The sequence below is a fragment of the Poromitra crassiceps genome, assembly GCF_964638095.1.
Source record: "Poromitra crassiceps genome assembly, chromosome: 10".
Lineage (NCBI taxonomy): Eukaryota > Metazoa > Chordata > Actinopteri > Beryciformes > Melamphaidae > Poromitra > Poromitra crassiceps.
The window spans coordinates 45460515-45486849 of NC_139631.1; the positions used below are offsets into that span (position 1 = coordinate 45460515).

A 26335-nucleotide genomic window follows, 5' to 3' on the forward strand; every position below is an offset into this window, starting at 1 on the left:
GCATTCAAGGCCAAGAGAGCTCGGAAAAGGCATTTCTCTTTGAATGCTGCCTTCAGTGATGGCATGGAAAGGGCAATTTCCATACAAAGCACCATTAGAAATGCATTCATGGTCAGGAAAGGGCACTTTTTATTTTATTTTTTCATGTGTCTGAGCTGTTTGTTTTGTTCATGTGTTGTTGGAATGAAAATGAAAAATCTATTATAATTTAAAAAAAAGAAAAAAAACTTTTCACCGGCCACCGTCAGCATGAGTGTGTTGTGGCCGCATGCATGTGTTGTGGTGTTCGTGTGACAATAAAAGACGGGGCTTGTCCCGTTACGAGAGAGAGAGCACACACACACACACGCACGCACGCACGCACGCACACACTCACACATGCACACACACACACACACACACTCACACACACACGCACACACACACACACAGCTCAGTGACACTGATATTGTTGGTGACATGGCACAGTGGTTTCCAAAGTGGGGCCTCGGGCCCCATGGGGGACCCACCAGGGGGCACTAGGGGGCCTCAGCAAATTAGTGGGAATGCAAAAAAAAAAATCTTATGGAGAAGGAAATTATTCAGTTATATTTGTTCCACTATAATAAATTAATTAAATTAATATTTTTATTAGTGTTAACAAATATAATCAAATCCTTTCCTTCTACATAAAAATCATATTTGCCCATCTGTCTAATTGCCGGCCGATCTTCATTACATTCATTATCATTTCCCCCTGGTGTGGTAATACAGTCTGACTCTGGAACAATATTATAATGAAAACAGAAAGGAAAAGATTTGAGATACAAATGTAATTATTGGGTTATTACCAGAGATGGGAAAGCCGCAACACCATACTCAGCAGGCGAGAAGCCACGTCACGGGTCAGAACGTGGAGCAGCAGGTGGAAGCAGTCCAGGTAGTGGCGGCGACGCTGATGTAGAGAGGAGACATTGTGAGGGTGTGATCGCTGTCTATGTCAATAGGAACAGCGGCATGGAACCTGATGAGTTCCTGCAGTATGTCCAGCCTTCCTGCCCAGGCAGCCCAGTAGACCGGGGTGTCTGAGCAGTGTCCTCTTCTGTTGGGGGTCTGCCCTGGCTTCCAGGAGGATCCGGACACAGTCCAGGTGACCGTGGAACACGGCCAAGTAGAGTCATGTAGTGAAACTCATCAGCTAGGCTTACCTGAACTCCCTCGCTGATCAGGTGGTCACACAGGCAGTGTGACCCTCCCTGGCTGCAAGCCCCAGAGGGGTGCACTTAAGACCGTACCACCCATGCCACTTATTGATCTGCTTTCTGAAGTGGTCTTCCTGCAGCAGGGTCCTCAGTTTGTCCAGGTCTCCTGCGTCGCTGGCATAGTGGAGTGGCCAGTCGCCATGCTCTGCTCGAGCAGCCATTCCTTCAGGTGCATCACTGTACCACACCCACTGTGTGTGTACGCTGTTCTTCTTCTTTTTCTTCTTCTTCTGTGGTGTTTTATGGCAGTTGGCATCCTTTATGTTGCGTTACTGCCTTCTGCTGGATTTATCCATCCACTGTTTCACTATTCTATTACAGTCTTGTGATTCTCTTAAAAAAATTGCAGTCCAGTTATCATTGTCCTTCTCCCCTCTTCATACCTCCTGCATGAGATCAGGAGATGCTCCACCGTCTTCTTAAGTTGACACCTCTCTCGTGTGTACGCTATGTTCTTCTTCTTCTGTGGTGTTTTATGGCAGTTGGCATCCTTTATGTTGCCACCTCCTTCTGGATTCATCCATCGACTGTTTCCCTACATCCCCCTTCTTCTTCTGTTTGGTGTTTTATGGCAGTTGGCTTCCTTAATTTAATGTTGCATTACCGCCTTCTTCTGCATCAATCCAGTTTCCCTACATTCTCGATCTCTTTTGAAGTGTGTCTTAATTTCTGAACTATAAATTATGTTGTTGAAAATAAATGTAGGAGTCTGAGTTTGAGTAACTCGATGAAAATATATATAAGTTGGTAAATAATCTTTCCTCAACACTAAGCCATGTGAGACGGGCATGCATATCAGCTAAGCTAGAGCTAGGGGAGCAACCCCGGGACCATTCTGGCTGCCTTGTTTTGTGCTATTGTAACTTTCTGAGTAGACCTTTAGAAGCAGATCACCACTGAGCAATAATACAGATGACACAGAAGCAATGAACAAATAATTTGGCGAAACAATAATGGTGGAACGAACAGTGCACAATGGTGTAAGGAACAGAGCACACTTTCTTGTAATGGCAACTGGCGACTTTGGTTCTGGTGACTTGGGAGTTGACCCTGACATGTGCTTTGATGACTTGAAAAGGTTTCAAAAGTCTTGACTTGAGATCTTGTGTTTGTATAAATGACTTAGATTGAAAGTGATGAGATATGTTCCAGCAGATTTTTTTTTTATTGAAGTTGAGGCTGATTATAGAAATCAAACTCATGATGCTCACCAAGTTTTTCTGCCTCCGCCGGCGACATCCATGGCCGGAGGCGTCCGTCCGTCCCATGCTTGTTAACATCTCAGGAGCGCCTTGAGGGAAATTCTTCAAATTTGGCTCAAACATCCACTTGGACTCAAGGATGAACTAATTACATTTAGATGGTCAAAGGTCAAACTTCAAGGTCACTGTGACCTCACGTCCTGTGAGAACACGATATCTCAAGACAAGACAATGACAAGAGCAAGAGCCAACAAACTGTCAAATATTGCTCTGTCTCAGCAATTATTGGCAGTCTAGCAGTGTGGAGAAGGAGGTGCTATGTGTATCCATAAGTGCTCAGTATTAATTGACCCTGATATATTTGTTTCCCTGTTTATGAAATGTAATTTGTGGAACCAAATAAAGTATTTAAAATGTGTGTGTGTGTGTGTGTGTGTCTGTGTGTGTGTGTGTGTGTGTGTGTGTGTGTGTTGTGAATGTGAATGTGTCCATTTCCGTAATTTGGTACGGAAATGGATGGGCCTCAATACGCACTCAACCAGAGATTTAATTTTTCACAAAAGAAGCGAGGGGGGGTTAGGCGTCCCCAATGTTGAATGGATTTATACAGCTACGAGAATAAACCATCTCTTCCGTATGCTAAACAACGATGATCCCGCCGTCAGAGAACAGGCACGAGCTTCACTTCTCCTGGATTTAACAAAGCGCAAAGTCCCACACTCAACAACAGAGGCCAATTTCCTGGGATTCAGGAAAAAGCCCAGTGGGAAACTGGACACGCGCGCCCCGGGGTTTGGAGTGCGCTCTGACTGGCCCGACCTTAACGACATCTGTAACAGTGCTCAAATACACCTGAGCTGGAGCGACGCGAACGCACTGGACCGTGTGGTGGAGGTTGGTGATGCTGTAGTCACTGACACGGGCATTTCTGTGCGGGCGGTGTTGAGCACTGACGAGGACAACACGAAGGTCCTGAATCCCCAGAACTGCAGACGAGACATTATTGAACACCATCAAACCCGCCAGCGGCAACGCTGGACTGGTCTGCGGCTACAAGGAATGCTGGCCTGCCTGCCGTGCGCTGACCATACTGTGTCCCATTCCATCCTACACAACTCAATAATAGATGAATCCATTCTTAAATTCACAATAAAAGCCCGGTTACAAGTTCTGCCCACCAAATACAACCTTGCCCTCTGGTACCCATCACAACATGATTCACACTGTCTACTGCACAATAATCAGCAACCGGAATCAGTTGCGCACATTATGAACAGCTGCCCCGCTTTCAAGGGACTGTATAGACCCCTTATACGCCTACGTCACAATGACAACAAACAGCGTCAGATGCGCAAGACGGAGGCAGAAAGACAGACTCCGCGCAGCCCTGTCAAGTAGTTTTCCAGTCGCCTGAAAACTATTCGAGCTAGATATGTCTTCGTGTTGTGCAGTGGGATGCCAGAATCGGAAAGCTATTGTAGGAGAGTATTCGGGTCCGCCTATTCACACTTAGTTAATAAAATAATAAACGATAGAGCCAGGCTGTAACGTTATAATTCACCTAATTCTCCCCACATATCCTGTTCTACGCAACTCGAGGGAACATACACAGCCTCGCACACACGCAATAGAACACAACACAACACTGAACAGTCTGTTACACTATCTACAAAGCAAGGACTAAAGTTTTACCGAATCCCGTCAACTCATACTGCTTTTAATGCTAACCGTAAGTGTCTTTGGTTGCAAGCCGAAAGAGGAAATCGTTAAAAATGCCCGACTTTGCAGTGCTCGCTCATTTCATATCAGGTAAACTGTAGTAGTAGGCTGCAGCCACATCGCTCGGTTAGTTAACAACCAAGTAATGTTAAATAATGTCATTATTGAGTTGAACTGATTGGAACGAGGACATCATTAAAAATGCCCGACTTTGTAGTGCTCTTCATAATCAGGTAAGCTGCCTGAAACTGTAGGCTGCTCAACATCGCTCGGTTAGTTAACGGACCAAGTAACGTTACATAATGTCATTATTGAGTTGTGTGCATTATCAACATAACAATATATCTTTGCAAGTTACAGAATAATTATCTACGCTATCCCCAGTTATAAAGGAATGCACGATATGTATTGCTGGCCATAGGCTTGGCCAATTGACAGCGCCAGTGCGTATGGGTGGGTCTGTAAGACATATCCCATTAAACAACGTTAATTTCGATGCATAACATTGCTTATCACTAGGCGATAAGCTGTGGTAGTAAGCCGAGAACTGCATTTTAAAACTAAAATATAACTGTGTGTTGCAGATGGGCACAGAGCAGTCCTGACAGCGGGGTTCTCGCTGTCTGTCAATGCAAAGCTGACGGCTTTCTGCCTTCAAGTTGCGCGCGCAGCTCAATGTTGACAAGCTGTATAAGGGGTCTATACGGCACGCCACGACCGTATCGTGGATTTGACTGCTAAAGAACTGCGTCGTGCCACTGGACAACACACACAATTCCACATTAACAAAACTGTTCAAATTAACTGGTTTGCCTCATCCCAATCTAACAATACATTTAACAATACTGTTGAAAGCTGTCCAAATACTCCGGATATTGTCATGATCAATGAATCCACCAAGTCTGTTTTAATTTTAGAAATTGGATGTTCCTTTGATTTGTACATGGATACATGCTTCAGTTATAAATGGCTAAAATATCAAACACTTGCAAATGCCATCTCTGCATGTGGGTATAATTGTAAAATTTTAGTCTTGATATTTGGTAGCCTGGGGCATGTTCATAAAATGTGTGTGCGAGGACTCCAACTTGCTGGACTGGCAAAAAAAGCTGCAAAACAGTTGGCCAAGTACTGCTCTGTGTCTGCCATCATTGGCAGTCATTTCATTTGGAAAAGACGCTGTCACTTATACCCATAGAGCCTAATGTTTCTTTTTTTTTGATCTGCCTATGTCTATAGCCTACAGATAACATTGTGAGCATGATCTTGTATTGTATTGCATTGACTCTTGCTACTATTGGGTTTTGATATACGATTAATGTCTCTAATCGAAAATCCAATAAAGAAATTAAAATGTGTGTGTGTGTGTGTGTGTGTGTGTGTGTGTGTGTGTGTGTGTGCGTGTGTGCGTGTGTGTGTAGGTAATGAGTCTGGTGTCGGGGTTCGGTCCTCTCATCACAGCAGGAATCTTCTCGGCCACGCTGTCGTCAGCTCTAGCCTCGCTCGTCAGCGCTCCCAAAGTCTTTCAGGTCAGAAGCACACACACACACACACACACACACACACACACACACACACACACACACTCACACTCACACACACACACACACACACACACACTCACACACACACACGCACACACACACACACAGATTAATTCATTCATCATTATAAATCAATCTGAATGAGTAGCCTAAATGAATGAATAAACTAGCAGACGATTAAAGGAGAATTCCGGTTTTTTACAACCTGGACCTTATTTTCAGTTTGGTTGATGTTATCCTGGTCACCCATTTTCTGCCACACAGCGGCTCATCTCCTTATTATATGATCTTGACATAAATGTATCTAATCTAATCTATTGACTGTGTAACCAAGTCCCACGAGAGTTTCACATCAGTTGAGAGTTGAGAGTTCATCTGCAGTGGATCAAGCCGCCATGTTTCATGTGGAGTAAACACCGTGGATATTTATCTGATTTCAATAATATGGACGATGCATTTGAATGCGATGGCTGCCCGTATTTATTTCAGCCAGACTAACGTCATATGGATTACAAACTGAGAAGCGGAGGCAATGGGAGTTACCCAGCAAGCACGGACGGACCGGGACCAATCGAGAGAACCTAGATCAAGTCATATCTTCTGGCCCAGAATATCAGCCTATTTCAATCACAGAGTAAAATACTTTGCCACTGAAATCTCCAGGAGCAAAAATAAATGGTTGTAATCAAAGTAAAATCACATGTTTTTTTATCCACTCTTATAGTATTATTTTGTCCATTCTTATCCAAATTGTGACCAACAGCTTAATGCATGTGTCTTTGTTTTGTTGTTGAATATTTGATCGACACTTTATTTGGTTGTTAAATTGTTGTGATCGACGGTCACGATGTTTGATCCACAAAGACTTGACGCGCACTCTTTAAATAAAAAACACATGTATGCCATAATATGTAGCCTACAGTATATTTGTGTCTAGCCTGTGCTGTAGTGTGCAGGAGCGCTGGGTAAGCAACGTTAATCAGCTGGAGACATACAACACGTGTAACATTTGGGGGAAACCTCAATGATTCTTCAAGATTAAGGTTTGAATGAAATAATTACATTTCGTTTTTTTAACTGTTCCGACACCACGGTTTGATGTGACACACACTGTTGAAAGAACAAGGGAAATCCATGTTTTGAAATGCTACCATATATTAGTTCAACGTGCCACTGTTGATTTCAGCAAGCAGATAGTGCAGTGGCAAAGTAGTGTGTTGCTACACTAGAGACCTGGGTTCAAATCCCAGTTGGAGTGCTATTTTATTTTTTGAAAATCTTGCATAAATTATTAATCTGGACATATAAAGCTGCTGAAAACACACTGTGCACATAGCAGAATAACTGATGCTAACGTCATATTTCGACGTCAGCTCGACGTCCTGGCATCCTAAATCATCCCCATATCGGCTGTGATTTGGCCACATCCTGGACGTCACTGAAAGACGTCATTACATCATCATGACGTAATCTTGCTTGCTGGGTACCAATGTGACAGACAGCAAACAGAGACAGGGTGAAGACGGCTGCAGCAAGGTAAATACAGCGCTCATCATCTCATTGTCTCTATGATATAATAACGGTATGAGCCGCTGCGTGGCAGAAAATAAGCTATTTAAAGGACGTAAATTCTCGGATAGCACATCACCCTATCAGCCTCTGTTCCAGGCCGTTGTGCAGCACGTTCTAGCTCTATACTGAATCGTTTTCAGATTTTGGTTCTGGGTGACCAGGATAACCAAACTGAAAATAAGGTCCAGATTGTTTAAAAAACAAAAAAACAAAATCCTGACTACAAAATGACCAATCCCAATTAGAAAGGAAAAGGAAGAAATGAATGAACAAATGAACAAGCTGAATAAGGATATGAATGGATGAATGGATGAATGCTGTTGTGCTTGCAGGCTCTGTGTAAGGACAACATCTACCCGGGTCTGGGCATGTTTGCAAAGGGTTATGGGAAAAACAACGAGCCTCTGCGTGGTTACGTCCTGACCTTCTTCATCGGCCTCGCCTTCATCCTCATTGGTAGGTTGCTGCTACTGTACTCATCACACTCTGCTGCTGTACTCATCACACTCTGCTGTACTCATCACACTCTGTACTCATCACACTCTGTACTCATCACACTCTACTGTACTCATCACACTCTGCTGCTGTACTCATCACACTCTGTACTCATCACACTCTGCTGCTGTACTCATCACACTCTACTGTACTCATCACACTCTGCTGCTGTACTCATCACACTCTGCTGTACTCATCACACTCTGCTGCTGTACTCATCACACTCTGTACTCATCACACTCTGCTGCTGTACTCATCACACTCTGCCGCTGTACTCATCACACTCTGCTGCTGTACTCATCACACTCTGTACTCATCACACTCTACTGTACTCATCACACTCTGCTGTACTCATCACACTCTACTGTACTCATCACACTCTGCTGCTGTACTCATCACACTCTGTACTCATCACACTCTGCTGTACTCATCACACTCTGCTGTACTCATCACACTCTACTGTACTCATCACACTCTGCTGCTGTACTCATCACACTCTGCTGCTGTACTCATCACACTCTGCTGTACTCATCACACTCTACTGTACTCATCACACTCTACTGTACTCATCACACTCTGCTGTACTCATCACACTCTACTGTACTCATCACACTCTGTACTCATCACACTCTACTGTACTCATCACACTCTACTGCTGTACTCATCACACTCTACTGCTGTACTCATCACACTCTACTGCTGTACTCATCACACTCTACTGTACTCATCACACTCTACTGTACTCATCACACTCTGCTGCTGTACTCATCACACTCTACTGTACTCATCACACTCTACTACTGTACTCATCACACTCTGCTGTACGCATCACACTCTACTGTACTCATCACACTCTGCTGCTGTACTCATCACACTCTGAGGCCATTTACACCTGGCATTAACATGCGTTTTCTGCCATCAGATTGCAATCCGATTGTATTTTATCACTTCAGCCTGATTCCATTTACACCTGGCACTAACATGCGTTTTGGGTGAACAGATTGCAATCCGATTGCTCTCCAGCTCGAACGTCATAACGCGCGCGCCCCCTGAACGTGTGCATGCATGTTTGCATACATGCACAGGGAAATAGAGGTTATTGTTAAGCTCAAATGCACAGTGAACGTCCCCTTCACCTGGACAAAACGATGGCCGATCACGCAGCACTGCATCTATTTCTTTATAAAAAGGACACGTTGCTCTGCCCCTGCCACTTTTCTTGTTCTTGTCCTTGGCCTGTCTGTAAGCCGTGTTTCCATTACCCTCAGAAATGCGCAAAATCTAAATATCGCAATAAAAATCGGGTAATGCAAACACGTAAATTTCGAAAAACCTCCCAAATATTGCAAAAAGCTTTTGCGCTCTCATGAGGTAGTTTTTCAGACGTGTCGATATAGCAGTTTTCTCTGTAGGTTATTCTCCCATGGAGCTGTTTGACACTGGGTCCGAGACACACACACATACGTTTTCCGTGCATGTCATTGGCTGTAACCACCTGTGTTGCGTTCAGGTAACATCCTAAATTACAACGTTATACAATTGAGAGCATAATTTATCTTTTATATCAACACTTCTCCTTTGGAAAAGGAGCGGAAAATGAAAGGAAAATGAGGGAGAAAGGGTTCGATAAGCCGTGGCAAAACCTCCGCTCCGCAGCAAAACTTTGAAGCAACGCTACCTAGCAGAAAGAGAGTGTTGTGCAAAAGCGGAGCGGGGGGGGGGGAGAAAGAGAATTTTTAGCCGGTCCGTGACAGGCTGCCTGTGTGTGTGCGCATTTGACACAGCGGCGAGATGAGGGCACACACCGGTGCGGTGTATTTCCGTATGTTGCTGAATGCGTTTTGAGAGGACGCATTGCATTTACACTTGTGTTAAATGTTGTCATAATGCGTCCCTGACCACCTCCGGAGGTGGTTTGGCCGATCAGATTGCAATCCTTCTTCAATGCGTTTTGGGGGTGTTTACACCTGTACTTTCAAGTGATAAAATACAATCGGATTGCAATCTGATGGCAGAAAACGCATGTTAATGCCAGGTGTAAATGGCCTCTCTGCTACTGTACTCATCACACTCTACTGCTGTACTCATCACACTCTGCTGTACTCATCACACTCTGCTGCTGTACTCATCACACTCTGCTACTGTACTCATCACACTCTGCTGCTGTACTCATCACACTCTACTGCTGTACTCATCACACTCTGCTACTGTACTCATCACACTCTACTGTACTCATCACACTCTGCTGCTGTACTCATCACACTCTGCTACTGTACTCATCACACTCTACTGTACTCATCACACTCTGCTGTACTCATCACACTCTACTGTACTCATCACACTCTGCTGTACTCATCACACTCTGCTGCTGTACTCATCACACTCTGCTGTACTCATCACACTCTGCTGCTGTACTCATCACACTCTACTGTACTCATCACACTCTACTGTACTCATCACACTCTACTGTACTCATCACACTCTGCTGTACTCATCACACTCTGCTGTACTCATCACACTCTGCTGTACTCATCACACTCTGCTGCTGTACTCATCACACTCTGCTGCTGTACTCATCACACTCTGCTGCTGTACTCATCACACTCTGCTACTGTACTCATCACACTCTGCTGCTGTACTCATCACACTCTACTGTACTCATCACACTCTACTGTACTCATCACACTCTGCTGTACTCATTAGCTGTACGCCTCACACGCTCTTATCTCCAGTGACTTCCAGTGACTTACTTAAAAAAATACTGACATATTTATTGATACTTTACTTCAACTTTTTTACTCAAATAAAAGTAAAAAAAGAAGTACATGCTCTGAAATGTAATAAGCCGGTATAATAGTAAAAAGTATTTATCCTGGCTGTTTCTCAAGCTAACTGAAATTCACCCCTCTCTCTCTCTCTCTCTCTCTCTCTCTCTCTCTCTCTCTCTCTCTCCCTCTCTCTCTCTCTCTCTCTCTCTCTCTCCCCCCTCTCTCTCTCTCTCTCTCTCTCTCTCTCAGCGGAGTTGAACGTCATCGCTCCCATCATCTCCAACTTCTTCCTGGCCTCCTACGCTCTCATCAACTTCTCCGTCTTCCACGCCTCTCTGGCCAACTCTCCAGGTAAAACAGGATGTGACATCACTCTCTGGCCAACTCTCCAGGTAAAACAGGATGTGACATCACTCTCTGGCCAACTCTCCAGGTAAAACAGGATGTGACATCACTCTCTGGCCAACTCTCCAGGTAAAACAGGATGTGACATCACTCTCTGGCCAACTCTCCAGGTAAAACAGGATGTGACATCACTCTCTGGCCAACTCTCCAGGTAAAACAGGATGTGACATCACTCTGGCCAACTCTCCAGGTAAAACAGGATGTGACATCACTCTCTGGACAACTCTCCAGGTAAAACAGGATGTGACATCACTCTCTGGCCAACTCTCCAGGTAAAACGATGTGACATCACTCTCATTCCTACTACATGCAGCAATGTTTGTAGAAATACGTTCACATCCATTTGAGATGACAAAGACAGGATTTGTTAATAAAAAAACAAGGGTAGACTGTATTCTCCAAGTCAAAAAGAAATGTGTGAGGTGTCCGAGAAGTGCAGCGGTAGATTTTCTGCCTACCAACACGAGGGTTGCAGGTTCGAGGCCCCGTGTTACCTCTGGCTTACTCTGACTTCACAGAAGCACGCTGCTGGTATAAGCTCTGACATTGGTACCGACCATTTCAGTCGTCAGCGGAAGAAAATCCCTTTCCACTCCCTGCGTGTCAAATCTGTTGATCTGAAATGCCTCTGCACCGCTGTGAAGCAACAGGAACGCTAGCTCGTTGCTACACGCTGAAAATGTGGAGTTTTGACGAAGATTTGGATTGTGCAATAAAGCAGGCCTGCTCGGTACTTTCGGTGGATGCATGGTTGTAAAGGTAAACAGAGCCTTTTCTCCCGCTATCCCAGAGTGGAGGCATTACCAGCCAGACTCTCTCCCAGTGCAGGGAGAGAGTGCTGTGCTGTGTCTACGGGTGGGGAGCTATATAATAACCTATTATATATAATAATATTATATATTATTATATATAATTAATATTATTAATAGGGTATGTGTCCTGATCGCTGCACTAGTGCCTCCTCTGGTCAGTTGGGGCGCCTGTTCGGGGGGGAGGGGGACTGACGGGAATAGTGTCATCCTCCCACGCACTACGTCCTGCTGGTGAAACTCCACGCTGTCAGCTAAAAAGAAGCGGCTGGCGACTGCACATGTATTGGAGGAAGCATGTGCTAGTCTACAACTCTCCCCAGATCGGCAGAGGGGGTGAAGCAACGACTGGGACAGCAGGGAGAATTCGTCAATTGGGTGTTGACTCTTTTTCTCTTTAAATCACATCATGTCCCTGTGTGTCACCACAGGGTGGCGCCCCAGCTTCAAGTACTACAACAAGTGGGTGTCTCTGGCGGGGGCGGTGCTGTGCTGCGTGGTCATGTTTGTCATCAACTGGTGGGCGGCGCTGGTCACCCTGCTCATCGTGCTCGCTCTCTACATCTACGTCAGCTACATGAAGCCTGGTACACACATACACACACACACACACACACGCACGCACACACACACACACCAACGCACGCACGCACGCACACACACACACACACACACACACACACACACATACACACACACACACACACAGGTCTCTTATTCTGTGCTATCAGCTGTTCTTTCTATGTGCTTGCCATGTGTGGACGCTGTAATCCACTTTTAGCGCTTTACAATGTGAGTGGATAGGTTGTGATACCTTTCTGGTCACATTAGTCTGATATCAGACTGCATTTTAGTGCAGTCTGATATTGTCCTCTGTTTAACCAATTTCTATGAGAGGACCCCCCAGGGGGAATTCCATATTCCCTAACCAATCATATGATGAGACCTTAATTTTATGTTACTTAATCCAGTCGGAATAGTGCAAAAAAAAATCTCCCCTTTGAATAACTGCCTTCCAAGCAGCCGTGTGGATTTCAAAATAATTGGTACTTTTAATCCATTTAAAACAGCCTCACAGGTGGCAGCTGAAACCATTGTTGTTATTAATGTTAATTGTTATTAATAATATGATATATTATTTTGTGTGCATGCATGTGTGTGTGTGTGTGTGTGTGTGTGTGTGTGTGTGTGTGTGTGTGTGTGTGTGTGTGTGTGTGTGTGTGTGTGTGCGCGCGCGCGTGCGTGCATGCATGCGTGTGTGTGTTCTTTTGTTTTGTTTCCTGTAGATGTGAACTGGGGTTCGTCCACTCAGGCTCTGATCTACAACCAGGCTCTGACTCACACGCTGCACCTCACCGGAGTGGAAGACCATGTGAAAAACTTCAGGTGAGGGTTTAGAGCAAGGCACTAACACTGAACTGGGTTAGAGGTTCCAGTCCCACTTTGTGTATATTCCTCTCCTGTAGAGTGCACTGTTTGGTGATGATCTGCTATCCCAACTGTCAATATTATTTATACAGTAAAATCCTTGTAATTATCATCTCTGCAGTGCAGGCGGGGGGGGGGGCTTTTTGTCCGCGGCTCATGAAAAACCTACTTTCCGGGACTTTGCACAACTGCAAACAGATCCACTTTGCAGGTCTTTGTGGCACTTTGTGGCAAAGTGGGGGAAAGTACCACATAGTGTCCGCATATTGAGTTTGTATGTGGTCATTTACTTGCCCGGGAAGCAGGTTTGTCATGCAGTGTGATATCACTGTCTTTCAGAGGCTGTAGCGGGCTCATTTTAAGGCTAGTGCCTAGGCTAGGTCCTGATATCATATGAAACTAGAAGAGCTAAGGCGTCCACTGGTATCAACTGTGACATGCTAGCTTGTCAGGAAGGGGGTTAAATAATGCTCCAAATTTTGACTAAATGTTGGCGAGGGAAAATATGTGATACAAGTGAAATCAGAACTATATAACAAAATCAGGAGGTTTTTGAAAATCAGAAGCCGTGATAGCATTGAAAGTAAAGTATCACACCCGGATTCATCAATATCCAAGCATTAACACTTCCCATCCGTTAGATGTTTGTGCGTTTGTATTGCAGCAGGTTTTCATCATAATTTATTAGACAAGATCAAGAGTAGAGCATAAGACTATAGCTAGGTAGCTAGGTAGCTAGCTACGTAGGTAGGTACTTTTATTATGATGTTTAGTTTGGATCTATGTAATCATGTCTTACCACAAAACCTGTCAGTTTTGAGTGCTTGGATTTCACCATACAAATAATTGAAAGTAAAACCATTCTACCCTGAGGTCCCTCATGCAGGACGATCATTATTACAAACATGTTGCACAGCCAAGATTCATTTAAACGTTATTTTTAATTATATTCCAGATCCCAACGTTTCCAAAGACACCAATCATGGCAGGCTATATAACAGGAAATGTGTATGAAATGAAGCACGAGGCATCAAGATGATTATTATTATGATTATTTTTATTACGTTTGATGTAGGTAATGGAGCAGCAAAAAAAAAAAAAAGAAATCTTGGGTTTGAATATTTAACTTCCTAAGCAGCTAAAGTTTCAGTGAAGCATTGGAACAAGGAGATACAGAATAGCGGATGAGATGTTGGCATACAGTTTTGAAAAAAGTAACTAAATTTGACGTCAAACAGTGTGGGAACCCTATCAAATAACTGTCATAATTCTGACTATGTATAATCCATTCTTGCAGACCGCAGTGTTTGGTGCTGACTGGATATCCAAACTCTCGCCCCGCTCTGCTTCACCTGGTTCATTCCTTCACCAAGAACCAGGGCCTCATGGTCTGCGGTCACGTCAGGAGTGTGAGTACAGATCAGCTGACATTTAAAGCTATAGTGCGTGACTTTTGTCTCCCCCTTCTGGCAGTGAGAGTATGTGCTTAACAAGTGGCATCATTGTCACGCAAAAACTGGAAACAGTTTCAACATGTTGTTAAAAACACTCTGAGCAGGCCATGATTTACACAGACTTTACAACGGCTAAGGGGTTTTTAGAGCCGTAAAATCACAGTAAAACACATCCTCTTAAATCCCCTCTGATCCTCTCACACTGTTAGATCTCATCAGGAGGGGGGGTGGACTCAACTCACCCACCACAATGTGCAGCATCCACCTGGGTGATGCATAGCAGCCAGTTTGTGCCAGAACGCTCACCACACATCAGCTTTCACGGTGGAGAGTTGAGGACTGAATGAGCCAATTAGGTAACGAGGGATTATTAGGTGGCCATGATGGAAGGAAGGCCTGTGTGGGAATTTAGTCGGGCACCGGGGGTACACCCCCCAGGGTACCGAGTTTACACCCCCCAGGACACCGGGGTTACACCCCCCAGGACACCGGGGTTACACCCCCCAGGACACCGGGGTTACACCCCCCAGGGCACCGAGTTTACACCCCTACTCTTGTGAAGAGTGCATATGGGATCTTTTAATGGCCACAGAGAGTCATGACCTCGGTTTACGTTCTCATCCGAAAGATGAGTGCTCACTATTAGGACAGAGTCCCTGTCTCTGCCCTGGGGCATTGGGAATGGGGAGATTATTCATGAGACCAGAGGGAAAGAGCACCTCCTACTGGCTCTCCAACACCACTTCCAGCACCAGTCTCCCATCCAAGGAGTATCCACAGTCAAACCTGCTTAGCTTCTCCATGAAAGCCAGCAATGTAATGCAGATGCCAGTGGTGTTGACAAATGCTGCTCTCTGTCCTGCTCCTGTGGTGGAGAAACACTTCCCTCTCCTCTTCAACCTACCATGGATCTCTCCTGTGTGATGGTTGAACATCTCTTGGTGTGATTAGAGGGACTGACGCCAAAACCTGACGATGACCAAAGATGTTTCACATCCTGAAACATGGAGGTTATGTTTCATCACCAGCTTCTCCTCTCTGTTTCAGGTTTCACGCAGGCCGAACTTTAAGGAGCTGTCTCAGGACCACGCCCGCTGCCAGCGCTGGCTGCACCAGAAACGCATCAAAGCCTTTTATACTGCGGTCCTGTCCGACAGCCTGAGGCACGGAGCGCAGTTCCTGCTGCAGGTACAATCACTCACAATCACTCACACATTCAACCAAGGGCCAACCTCTGGCTCTGAAAAGTGAAGCTAATGCCGAGCTCACATGCATTCTACCAAATGGTCAGCAGGGGGTGACTGACTCCACCGGCTCCAAAAAGAAGTCTGAAGAAGTCAATGGGGAAATGACCCTATACTTCTCACTTGAATTTTTACCTCAGTAAACACTTTCCCAATAAGTTTAGTTGGTCTCAATCGCCATGCAGTTTCAAATCTTCTTCAATACAGCATTTAGCTTCAATACAGTTCATTTAGTAAATTATGGTCCCATTTAGAGTGAAATAGATGATAAATCATACTATGTTTTGGGGCGTGATTGACAGATTCAAAAGATTCAAGATATGTATTGTCACTCCGTTGTACAAGTACACGTGTACTCAAGTTCTCAAGTCCAGTAGGTACATAATCACAACAGTAATACATATATGCATTCACCTGTCACCTGTCACAGTGATCATGCAGCTCGCCGATCATGGACCAATAGCAGTGCGGCTCTGTAGGAAACCCTGGTCATTATTAAGTATTAATTAATGTACCCTTATTTATGTTTTATGTTTATGTTTATATTTATTATTCACACAGAGAAGGAAATAACAAAAGATAATACAACATGTTACATTGCAAAATTGTGCAGGTGAGGAATGAAACCCAGGAGGCGGTTTATAGTATCTGACCTAATTTACAACAAACATAAGTAAATAAAACACTATATACGATAAACAAAAAATAACTGACAATCGTACGAGTTAAAAACTATTTGTGAAAAGAAAAGAAAAAACAAATAAACAGGTAAACCAACAAAAATACAGAGAAAAAGAAAGAAATAAGTACAGGGTTTGCTACAAATTGTTTTCACTGCTTTCATACCTTGTTATCATACCTCATTTAGTGTGTTCTTAAAAATAGGAAATGAGGGTGAAGCCTGTTCCATGTGATTGGACCTCTGTACTTGATTGAGAACTGGCCAAAGTTAATTCTGAAGAACTGACTGTGTAAAAGATCAGCAGTTAACAATGGATGAGAGACCTAGTAACAAAGCAACTGTCCAAAAAAAGGGCAAGTGAATTGTTGAGAAATTGAAATACAACAATACTATCTGAAATGTATTGATGTCAAATATGTTTAACAACTCCAGAGTTTGGAATAATGGGACAGTGTGAGCATTCCAGCTAGAGTTAGTGACCAATCTAATAATTGTTTTTCTAATAAAACCATGGAAGAAAGACTGTGAATGTGCTTGCCCAAACTATATTGCCATAAGAAATGAAAGGATACAAGTTTTTCCTTGACAGAATTTTTATTTTTTATTTTTGTCAAATTTACTGGAGACATAAGAGATTTTTTCCCCAATATAATAACTGATTCTCCTTTAAGTATTCGATTAGTCTATTTGTTGAAGAATTTTAGAGAGACATGGTAATAAAGAAATCGGTCTGTAATTGGAAAATAATGATGGATTATCAGCTTTAAATAGTGAGATGAGCTTGGCCCAGTTCAGTTGATCTGGAACAACACCTGTTTGAAGAGAACAATTGAAGATATAACACCATGGTTGTAGAAGAGCAAGGAGGCACTGTTTCAATAGCATAATTTTAGCTTCATAATACTGTAGCTTATTATAAAGTGTTCCTATCTTTTCCTCTTTTTATGCTTCATCGCTTTGTTTTGTTACTGTGCAAAGTGCTGTCAAGTTGTATGTCTTCAGTTGGAAGGTAATTCATATTTTCGAACTCACATGTGCATAGATAGAAGAATACTGTAGACTAGAGGGATTATTGATCGGTGCAAGAGAAAAAGACAAAGAATATCCAGAGTGTCAGCTGTATAAAAAAATCTGTTGAAAACAGCAGACTGTTGCCCCCCTGTGTCCCGCTGGTGTGTGCAGGCCGCTGGTCTGGGCCGGCTGAAGCCAAACACGCTGGTCATGGGCTTCAAGAACAACTGGAGTGATGGAGACCTGAGGGACGTGGAGATCTACGTCAACACCATACAGTAAGAACCCAGGCCAACTCAAATAAAGAGCTAGCAGGTTTACACAGGGATGGAGTTGAGGGTTTACCTGCTTTCTATTTTGGCAAACAGGTTTGGGAAACACAGTTGGCCTACCTTTTTTATTTGAGAAACCCTTTACTCAACTTATTTTTACTTTGGGAAACATGGCCTTAACATAATCTTTTCATTGGGAAATGGAGTTTCCCCAACTTTTCAAGATATTATTAAGCTCGTATATATATTTATAGTATGTATTATAGTAAGTATGGTAAAACAGACATGTTGTCATTGTGCTTGAGGTGGTGAACGGACATCCAAGTACTAATATCTTTAAAACAGCACCCATCAATTTGTGTTGCTGAGGGAGGGAGGCAGGGAGGGAGGCAGGGAGGGAGGGAGGGAGGCAGGGAGGGAGACAGGGAGTGAGGGAGTGAGGCAGGGAGTGAGGGAGGGAGGCAGGGAGGGAGGGAGGCAGGTAGGGAGGGAGGCAGGGAGGGAGGCAGGGAGGGAGGGAGCGAGGCAGGGAGGGAGGCATGGAGGGAGGCAGGGAGGCGGGGATCGTGGAAGCCATGAGAGGACGAGGGATTTAGTGCACAGAAAAGCAGGATTGAGCCCTGAGGGACACCAGTGTTCAGAGTTCATGGTCTACATGGAGATCCTCTCCATGTGGCCTCATATAAAAGTTAATAATTCCTTTTCATAAAAGCTTGTTCTGTAATATGCTGTAAAATGATGCATAGAATAGTCAATCATCTTCTCACTTCATTTTTGTGTGTGCATAGTTGTTTAAACTGCACACCAGATTTCCTTTGCAGGACAATAAGGTTTTGAATTGAATTGAACTGAATGTTCCTTATTCCAGTGATGCGTTTGACCTGCAGTTTGGAGTGGTGATCCTCCGTCTGCCGGACGGACTGGACATCTCCCACATCCAGGGACAAGGTCTGCCTATCCACCTGTACATGTCTGCTGTACCTGCCAGTCTATCCATCTGTATATAGATCTACAGTATCTGCTGTACTGTATCTGTCTGTTTATTACTATGTCTGTCTGTCTGTCTGTCTGTCTGTCAGATGAGCTGGTGTCATCTCAGGAGAAGCCAGTGGGTGTGCAGGACGTTGTGGTTGCGGTGACTAAGGACTCCGACTCTGACTCGTGCCCATCCAAAACCACCAGCAACCAGAGCAGCCCGCTCATACTGAGAGGTGACAGAAAGAAAGAAAAAACAAACAAACAAACAAACAAAAGAAAGAAAGAAGCTGTAGACAATAATGATCACCCTAGTAAAATTCAGACTGAAAACTGAAATTAATTATGCCCTTGACTTCATATTCTATTGATTTTGGAGGCAAAGTCACTGACTAACTGAATTACATTATTGAGTTTGGGTATTCATGTAGGTGTGTTATTCGTTCCCATTGTTAGCTGTTATTCATGAAAGTCTGTCCTGCAGAGAAGTCTCCTCTCAGCCTGACAGACCAGCGTCTGCTGGAGAACAGCCAGCAGTTCAAGAAGAAACAAGGCAAAGGAACCATCGACGTCTGGTGGCTGTTTGACGACGGAGGTGAGCTCGCATCACTGTGCTGGTACCTATGGTGGGTTCAGTGTTAGAAGGTAAAGGGAACATTGTTATATATATATAAATGTCCTCATTGTTTTCCAGGCCTGACTCTGCTGATTCCGTACCTGTTGACCAATAAGAAGAAGTGGGGCGACTGCAGGATCCGCGTCTTCATCGGAGGGAAGATCAACCGCATCGACCACGACCGCCGAGTGTGAGTTACTTCCTGTTTACCTGTCTGCTTCTCCAAGACCACAGAGTGTGAGTCACTTCCTGTTTACCTGTCTGCTTCTCCTGAGCACCGTCAGGTTGACTGATGGGGGTTAAGGCAGTAAAGCTTATGGATTCTAACTCATTGCAGACTGGAGAAGATTGTGTGTGTAAACTCTGACCCTGATCTGTGTTCCTCCTTTGTGTGGGCAGCATGGCCACTCTGCTGAGTCGCTTCAGGATCGACTTCTCCGACATCCACGTTCTGGGAGACATCAACACCAAACCCAAGAAACACAAGTAAGAGCTCTGAGGAAGTCGCTTCAGTTCGGTTCAGTCAAATTCAGTTGGACTGGATTGAGTGAATACATTAATTATATTGAGCAGTGCTGAATTTAATTCAGTTAACCTGATTTAGTTCCTGTCTCAGTTCAGCCAGTTCAGTCCAGAGACTGAAGCAGGAAGCAGCACAGAGCTTTGTTGAATACTTGATTCTAATCGGACAATCACGGCATTCTACTGTCTGTGTTTTCTGTATAACATACCACTGCTAGGTATAACAGGCCGTTACTATGCATGCACGCTATTCTAAAAGACTGGAGGACCACGTTCAGTCATATCAATCAATCAATTTAACTCATCCGTGACACCCGGTGGCAAAAAATAAAAATAAAATAATCACGGTAGCTTAGCTTTCTTTAGAAAGTAGCCGTGTAATAAGCAGGATGATGTACATATAGCAAGCCGGTCATTATCATGAAATAAACCCCAACAGGGTGATCAGGACCCCAACGCGACAAACTGCAACTTTCTTGACTTGCAAAATTATCTTTTAAGATTCAAGATAGCCACAGCAAGTAATCAGATTACAAACGAGGAATTTGACTCAGTGCAACTATGCAGCGCAGCAGTCACATCAATAGTAGAAGACAAAGCAATAGAGAAAAACAATCACAAAATATAATTTCTAAATATAATAATACATTTTAAATTGACAAACATCATATAATGTAGTTCATGGCACACAATTGAAATGGAATGAAACAATTAGCTCTCGCGGTTGACTACCATACTTTTTTCACACATCGGAAGGGGAGGGACGTTAGGCTCTCTATTTGTATGACCATTATTGTAGGATAAACCCCTTGAGATGAATCATCTCGTTTTCAAGGGTATTGATCTACAATACAACAAACCAAAAGAGCATTACAGGTACAGAACAGATAGACACATACAAATACAACACCCACACACTCGTGCCTCCCGCACAAACTGATTTCACCAAGTAACAGTTGTTCTTGGACCAACATTTCCTCCTAGTACGGGCCGGGAAAACCCCAACCCCGAACTCATTTGATTGGTCGCCGCAATTGTTTCTTCCTGAAAACGTGCGGCACGTAAAAAAGATGTGGTTAAGATTACGGTTAGGGTTTTCCAGCTCAGTGGCCTTGTGGTCTGAGTGTCCGCCCTGAGACTGGGAGGTCGTGAGTTCAATCCCCGGCCGAGTCATACCAAAGACTATAAAAATGGGACCCATTTGCGTCCCTGCTTGGCACTCAGCATCAAAGGGTTGGAGGGTTAGATCACCATATGATTCCCGAGCGCTGCGCTGCTGCTGCTCACCGCTCCCCCAGGGGATGGGTCAAATGCGGAGAACAAATTTCACACATAGTGGGACTTTACCTTTACCTTTACCTTCTTATCTAACAACGACCAGACCCAAACCCTAACCCTAACCACACTGTTGTACTTGTCTAACCCTAATATAAAGATGGGTGGTTCAACTGGGAATCGAACCTCAGTCCTCAGATTAAAAGGCAAGAATCTGACCCATTAAGCCACAGGACCGAGCTCACCCTGGGCTGCACTTCTTTCACACCTAAGCCTAATCTTAACCACATCTTTTTCCTTGCCACACGTTTTCAGGAAGAAGCAATTGCGCCGACCAATCAAATTAGTTCAGCGGCGGGGTTTCCTGGCCCGTCCTAGGAAATGTTGGTCCAGTAACAACTGTTACTTGGTGAAATCAGATCGTGCCACAAGCCCCACCCACACCCAACAACCCATTTATAAAGAATTAAACACAATTAGAAACAAGAGAATTCGGCAGGTTGTTCCAATCAGATGGGACTTTGAATTTAAAAGCCTGACGCCCAGTTTACTGAGACACTCTGGGAAGAAAAAAGGGGGATATTGAGCAGGTATTTGTGTGTTATGCGGTAAGCTGAACTTCAAGGAGCTGGTGTGTGTGTGTGTGTGTGTGTGTGTGTGTGTGTGTGTGTGTGCCCGTGTGCCTGTGTGTGTGTGTGTGCGCCCGTGTGTGTGTGTGTGTGTGCCCATGCCCGTGTGTGTGTGTGTGTGCGCCCGTGTGTGTGTGTGTGTCTGTGTGTGTGTGTGCCCGTGTGCCCGTGTGTGTGTGTGTGTGTGTGTGTGTAGTAAGCTGAGCTTCAAGGAGCTGATGGAGCCGTACAGGCTGAAGGAAGATGACATGGAGCAGGAGGCAGCTGAGCGGCTGAAGGCCCAGGAGCCCTGGAGGATCACCGACAACGAGCTGGAGCTCTACAAGGCCAAGGTCAGTGATGTCAGCCTCTCTGTGATGTGATGTCAGCCTCTCTGTGATGTGATGTCAGTCCTTTTTTTCTTCTTTTTTCAAGGCTCATTTCTAATTTTTTTGTTCTTGTAATACTCATTTCAGCCACAAGGGTGCACATGTTCTAAAGATTGGAAGAAAACATTAAAGCTTTGTTTAGTCCTATAGAGAGCCAAAGTGAAACGTAATTTCCTGCTTTCTCCCTGTACCAGCGCTGCGAAAAATATGAATGACGGTGGACGGAGAATAAGGTTACTTTTTGGATCCCGTTTGAATTGTGCCACGGGGTGCCAATGCTAATTTTGTCAATTTAAAACATAACTTTGCATGTCAAGAAAGTCACAGTTTGTCGTCAAACTGAAAGGTAGGGGTTTCGTATAAAAACTACATAGCTCGTGGAAGCTCGTGGCATGTCGCCGGTCTTCAGCTTTGCCGGTAGAGAAAGTGACGTCACTTAGGCGACAGTGTATGTAGTTTTTCTGATTAATAACTTCTAGTGCAACAGTTTGGCGACAAACTGACTTTCTTGACATGCAAAGTTACATTTTAAATTGACAAAATTAGCGTTGGCACCTCGTGGCACAATTCAAACGGGATCAAAAAAAGTAACCGTATTCTCCGTCCATCGCCATTCATATTTTTTCAGCGCTGGTACAGGGAGAAAGCAGGAAGTGACGTTTCACTTTGGCTCTCTATTTAGAACATGGGATAGTGGTGCGCTCTTGTGGCTGAAATTAGTAGTACAACAAGAAACACACAATTTGCTTTCACAGATGGAGGGGGGGGGGGGGAGGTGATCCTTGCAAAACTTGAATCCCTGCAGTGTGTAGAAGGGAGATGATGAAGATTAGGTTTGATGCTGATGCTGATGATGATGTGTGACTTTCAGACGAACCGTCAGATCCGGTTGAACGAGCTGCTGAAGGAACACTCCAGCACCGCCAAGCTCATCGTCATGTAAGTCTCACCTTTAACTAATCTTCAACTAATCTTCAATTCACCTTCAACTCACCTTCAACTCACTGCCAACTCACCTTCAACTCACTTCCAACTCACCTTCAACTTACTTCCAACTCACCTTCAACTCACCTCCAACTCACCTTAACTGACCTTCAATTCACCTCCAATTCACCTCCAAGTCACCTTCAACTCACCTCCACCCACTCAACTATGAACCCCATAATGATTTGGTTTCCCCATCCGGTCAAACGCGCCCGTGGGCACAGCTTTTACCGTTACACCCGTACGAGAAAGAGATTCACCATGTTTTAATTTGTTTACAAAGCGCTGTTAAGCAAAACTGTAGAAGAAGAAAAGCAGCAGTGAGTGTGCAGTCGGGGGTGTTCGACTTGTTGACGCCTCACCTGACTGCGCTCGCCTGCTCTCGTCTGCTTTCCAGGCGAGGCAGCAGTCAACTCAAACCAGCCTATTGTGTTGAAAGCCCGTGTTGTATGCTGTGATTGGCTAGTTAGGTTCTAGATCACCCTGATTGGTTACTTTAGATTTTTTTTAATTAGGCAGAAGGAGGGCAAGTCATTTTAACACGATATTTTAACCTTTTTGTGTGTGTGTGTGTGTTGGGGGGGGGGGGGGGACCATCAGACACAAATTATTATTCAATGAGTATTTTATATTAATCTTGAAACACATATTTTAAAAATTACTCAAAAGATGATTAAAATAGCTGATAATTAATTTAATAGTTGACGACTAACTGTGATGGATGAATGGTTGCAGCTCCAATAAGGATACATTGTTGCTCATGCGGTGACACTGCAGCGACATCACTTTGTATTCCTCAGCTACTGAAGGCTCCGCCCCTTCTTTCTTCTATCTTAAATTTGATTGGTTAAAAAAAGAATCACTGTAGTAAAAAAAAAAAAAAGTCTAGTCATTGTTTTGGATGTTGTTATGGTTGTAAGGGGAACACCGACTATTTACTTAGAACAATGTAAATCTTGGCATAGTTCTATTTATGTTTTAAGACAATCTCTGTTTGTTTGTCTGTCTGTCTGTCTGTCTGTCTGTCTGTCTGTCTGTCTGTCTGTCTGTCTGTCTGCCTGTCTGCCTGTCTGTCTGTCTCTCTCTGTCTGTCTGTCTGTCTGTGTCTCTCTCTCAGGAGCATGCCATTGGCAAGGAAAGGCACGGTGTCCAGCTCTCTCTACATGTGTTGGCTGGAGACTCTGTCCAAAGACCTGCAGCCCCCTCTGCTGCTGGTGCGAGGGAACCACCAGAGTGTCCTCACCTTCTACTCCTAACACACACACACACACACACACACACACACACACACACACACACACACACACACACACACACACACACACACACACACACACACACACACACACACACACACACACACACACACACACACACACACACACACACACACACACACACACACACACACACACACACACACACACACACACACACACACACACACACACACACACACACACACACGCACACGCACGCACACGCACACACACAGTTAAACTTCCATGATGCGTCTCCCTTGATGGAACTATGGCTGTACTGAACAGGAACAGACAACATGTTTTAACTCTTTGTGTCACAGATTGTATTTTCTCATGGCTGTTTATTAACTGGAGAATGTAACCCTCTGTGTGGTTTCTCCCTACAGCTGTGAGAAGATCTGTGCCACAAAGAATTCAAATCTAATGTTCTGTTCCTGTGTGAACTCCCTTATAAAATATTCTTCAACTTTTCCATAGATTCCTTTGAGTAAAAAGTGAAATAAAAGTGTCAATGAGGCGATCAAATTTATACGTTGGATAATGATTGACAGATCAGATCAGAGCAGGACACAGGCACAAAACTTTGCTCCCAAGAACTTTTTTCCATACGAGTCCCCAGATGTACAGATGTATTTTGTCCAAAGCAGCCACTGTAGCTGCAGGACTGTCTGGGATCAGGTGAACGCTCTGTGGTGGCACGACCGGAGTTCACTTCAACAAACAGTTCAGAGCTGCTCTGGAGGCAGAAGCAGTCTGATTGGTCGAGTTAAATCTCAGTGGGCGGAGCCAAACAAATAATATTTGTTTTCTTGTTAAGTAACATTAGACTGAAGCCCAGTGATAAAGAGTGTCTGAAAAAAAATACATACAGTCCGTTTTCAAACTTTTTCACATCAAGGACCCCTAAACTGACACAAATTAGACGACAAACCCCCATTTGATAAGATTCTGCCCCAGGGTCCAAGAAAGTAGACAAGTGTGCACATCCAAAAACGATGAATTCTGCTGGACAGGGTCAAAAACGAGTCAAAAATAAAAAAATAGAATCCCTCATGAACATTTCGGTAGCCTATCGCTCCACGTGTGACGTTTAGGGCACAACAAGAAGAAGGGCTTGTGCCCAAAATGCCAGGTGGTGGTAGGTTATAGATTACCAATAAATGTTAATATTTTTCTATTTTTGTCCCAGGGTCCCCCATCTGCTAAGATGTTTGCTTTTAGATTTTTTTTTATTACAGAAAGCGTATGAACCCCATGAGCATTGTGTCATTGTGCTCCTTATGGATGGAATTACAGTGAAAATAAATTATTCCCCTTTTTGCTGGGGATCCATTGGAACCCCCTCAAGGACTCCTGGCAGTGCACTGACCCCACTTTGAGAACCACTGGTCTAGGTTACCTAGTTAGCCTGGCTGCCTTCAAGTGCAAACTAACCATACTAGCCTATAGCTAGGTAATAGTTCTGTTGTAGGCTAATAATAAAATGAACGATATTAGCTATTCATTCTCATTGCCTGGCTGGTACAATTGAAAAAGTGATTTGGCTCCGCCCACTAAGGTTGAACTCAACCAATCAGATTGTTTCTGTTTCAGAACTGTTTGTAGAACTACAACTCTAATGTGGGATGATATGTTTGGTGTCAATTGATAAGGAAATCAATGTCTTGTGATGAGAAAACACATCTGCAATGTGTTCAAAATGTGTTTTGCTTTGTCATGTCTTTTGTCTTTCTCATTATGCTGCAGGTCACATGTCTGTTATTATGTGATTATAATCAGGAAGTGATTTCTGGTTTTCTTGTCTTGTTTTCAATACTGTTTGAATTGATTCAGGAGTTTTCTTGAAACACTGTCTTGA

General features: G+C 44.0%; 1 protein-coding gene across 1 annotated transcript in view; it reads left to right on the forward strand.

Moving 5' to 3' along the window:
• The window catches only part of LOC310784099 (solute carrier family 12 member 2), a gene marked incomplete at both ends in the record, with an annotated part of 45071 nt that extends 20600 nt beyond the window's left edge, over positions 1-24471 (forward strand). The window contains 16 exons of the mRNA XM_083645075.1: positions 5584-5691; positions 7611-7734; positions 10791-10892; positions 12187-12342; positions 13042-13141; positions 14481-14592; positions 15685-15825; positions 17746-17852; positions 18715-18794; positions 18926-19057; positions 19306-19416; positions 19516-19627; positions 19837-19923; positions 22060-22195; positions 23103-23170; positions 24333-24471. Coding sequence (XP_083501201.1) covers positions 5584-5691; positions 7611-7734; positions 10791-10892; positions 12187-12342; positions 13042-13141; positions 14481-14592; positions 15685-15825; positions 17746-17852; positions 18715-18794; positions 18926-19057; positions 19306-19416; positions 19516-19627; positions 19837-19923; positions 22060-22195; positions 23103-23170; positions 24333-24471 — 1815 coding nt within the window. The remainder of the gene's footprint in view (positions 1-5583; positions 5692-7610; positions 7735-10790; positions 10893-12186; positions 12343-13041; positions 13142-14480; positions 14593-15684; positions 15826-17745; positions 17853-18714; positions 18795-18925; positions 19058-19305; positions 19417-19515; positions 19628-19836; positions 19924-22059; positions 22196-23102; positions 23171-24332) is intronic.
• Positions 24472-26335: the final 1864 nt, after the last annotated feature.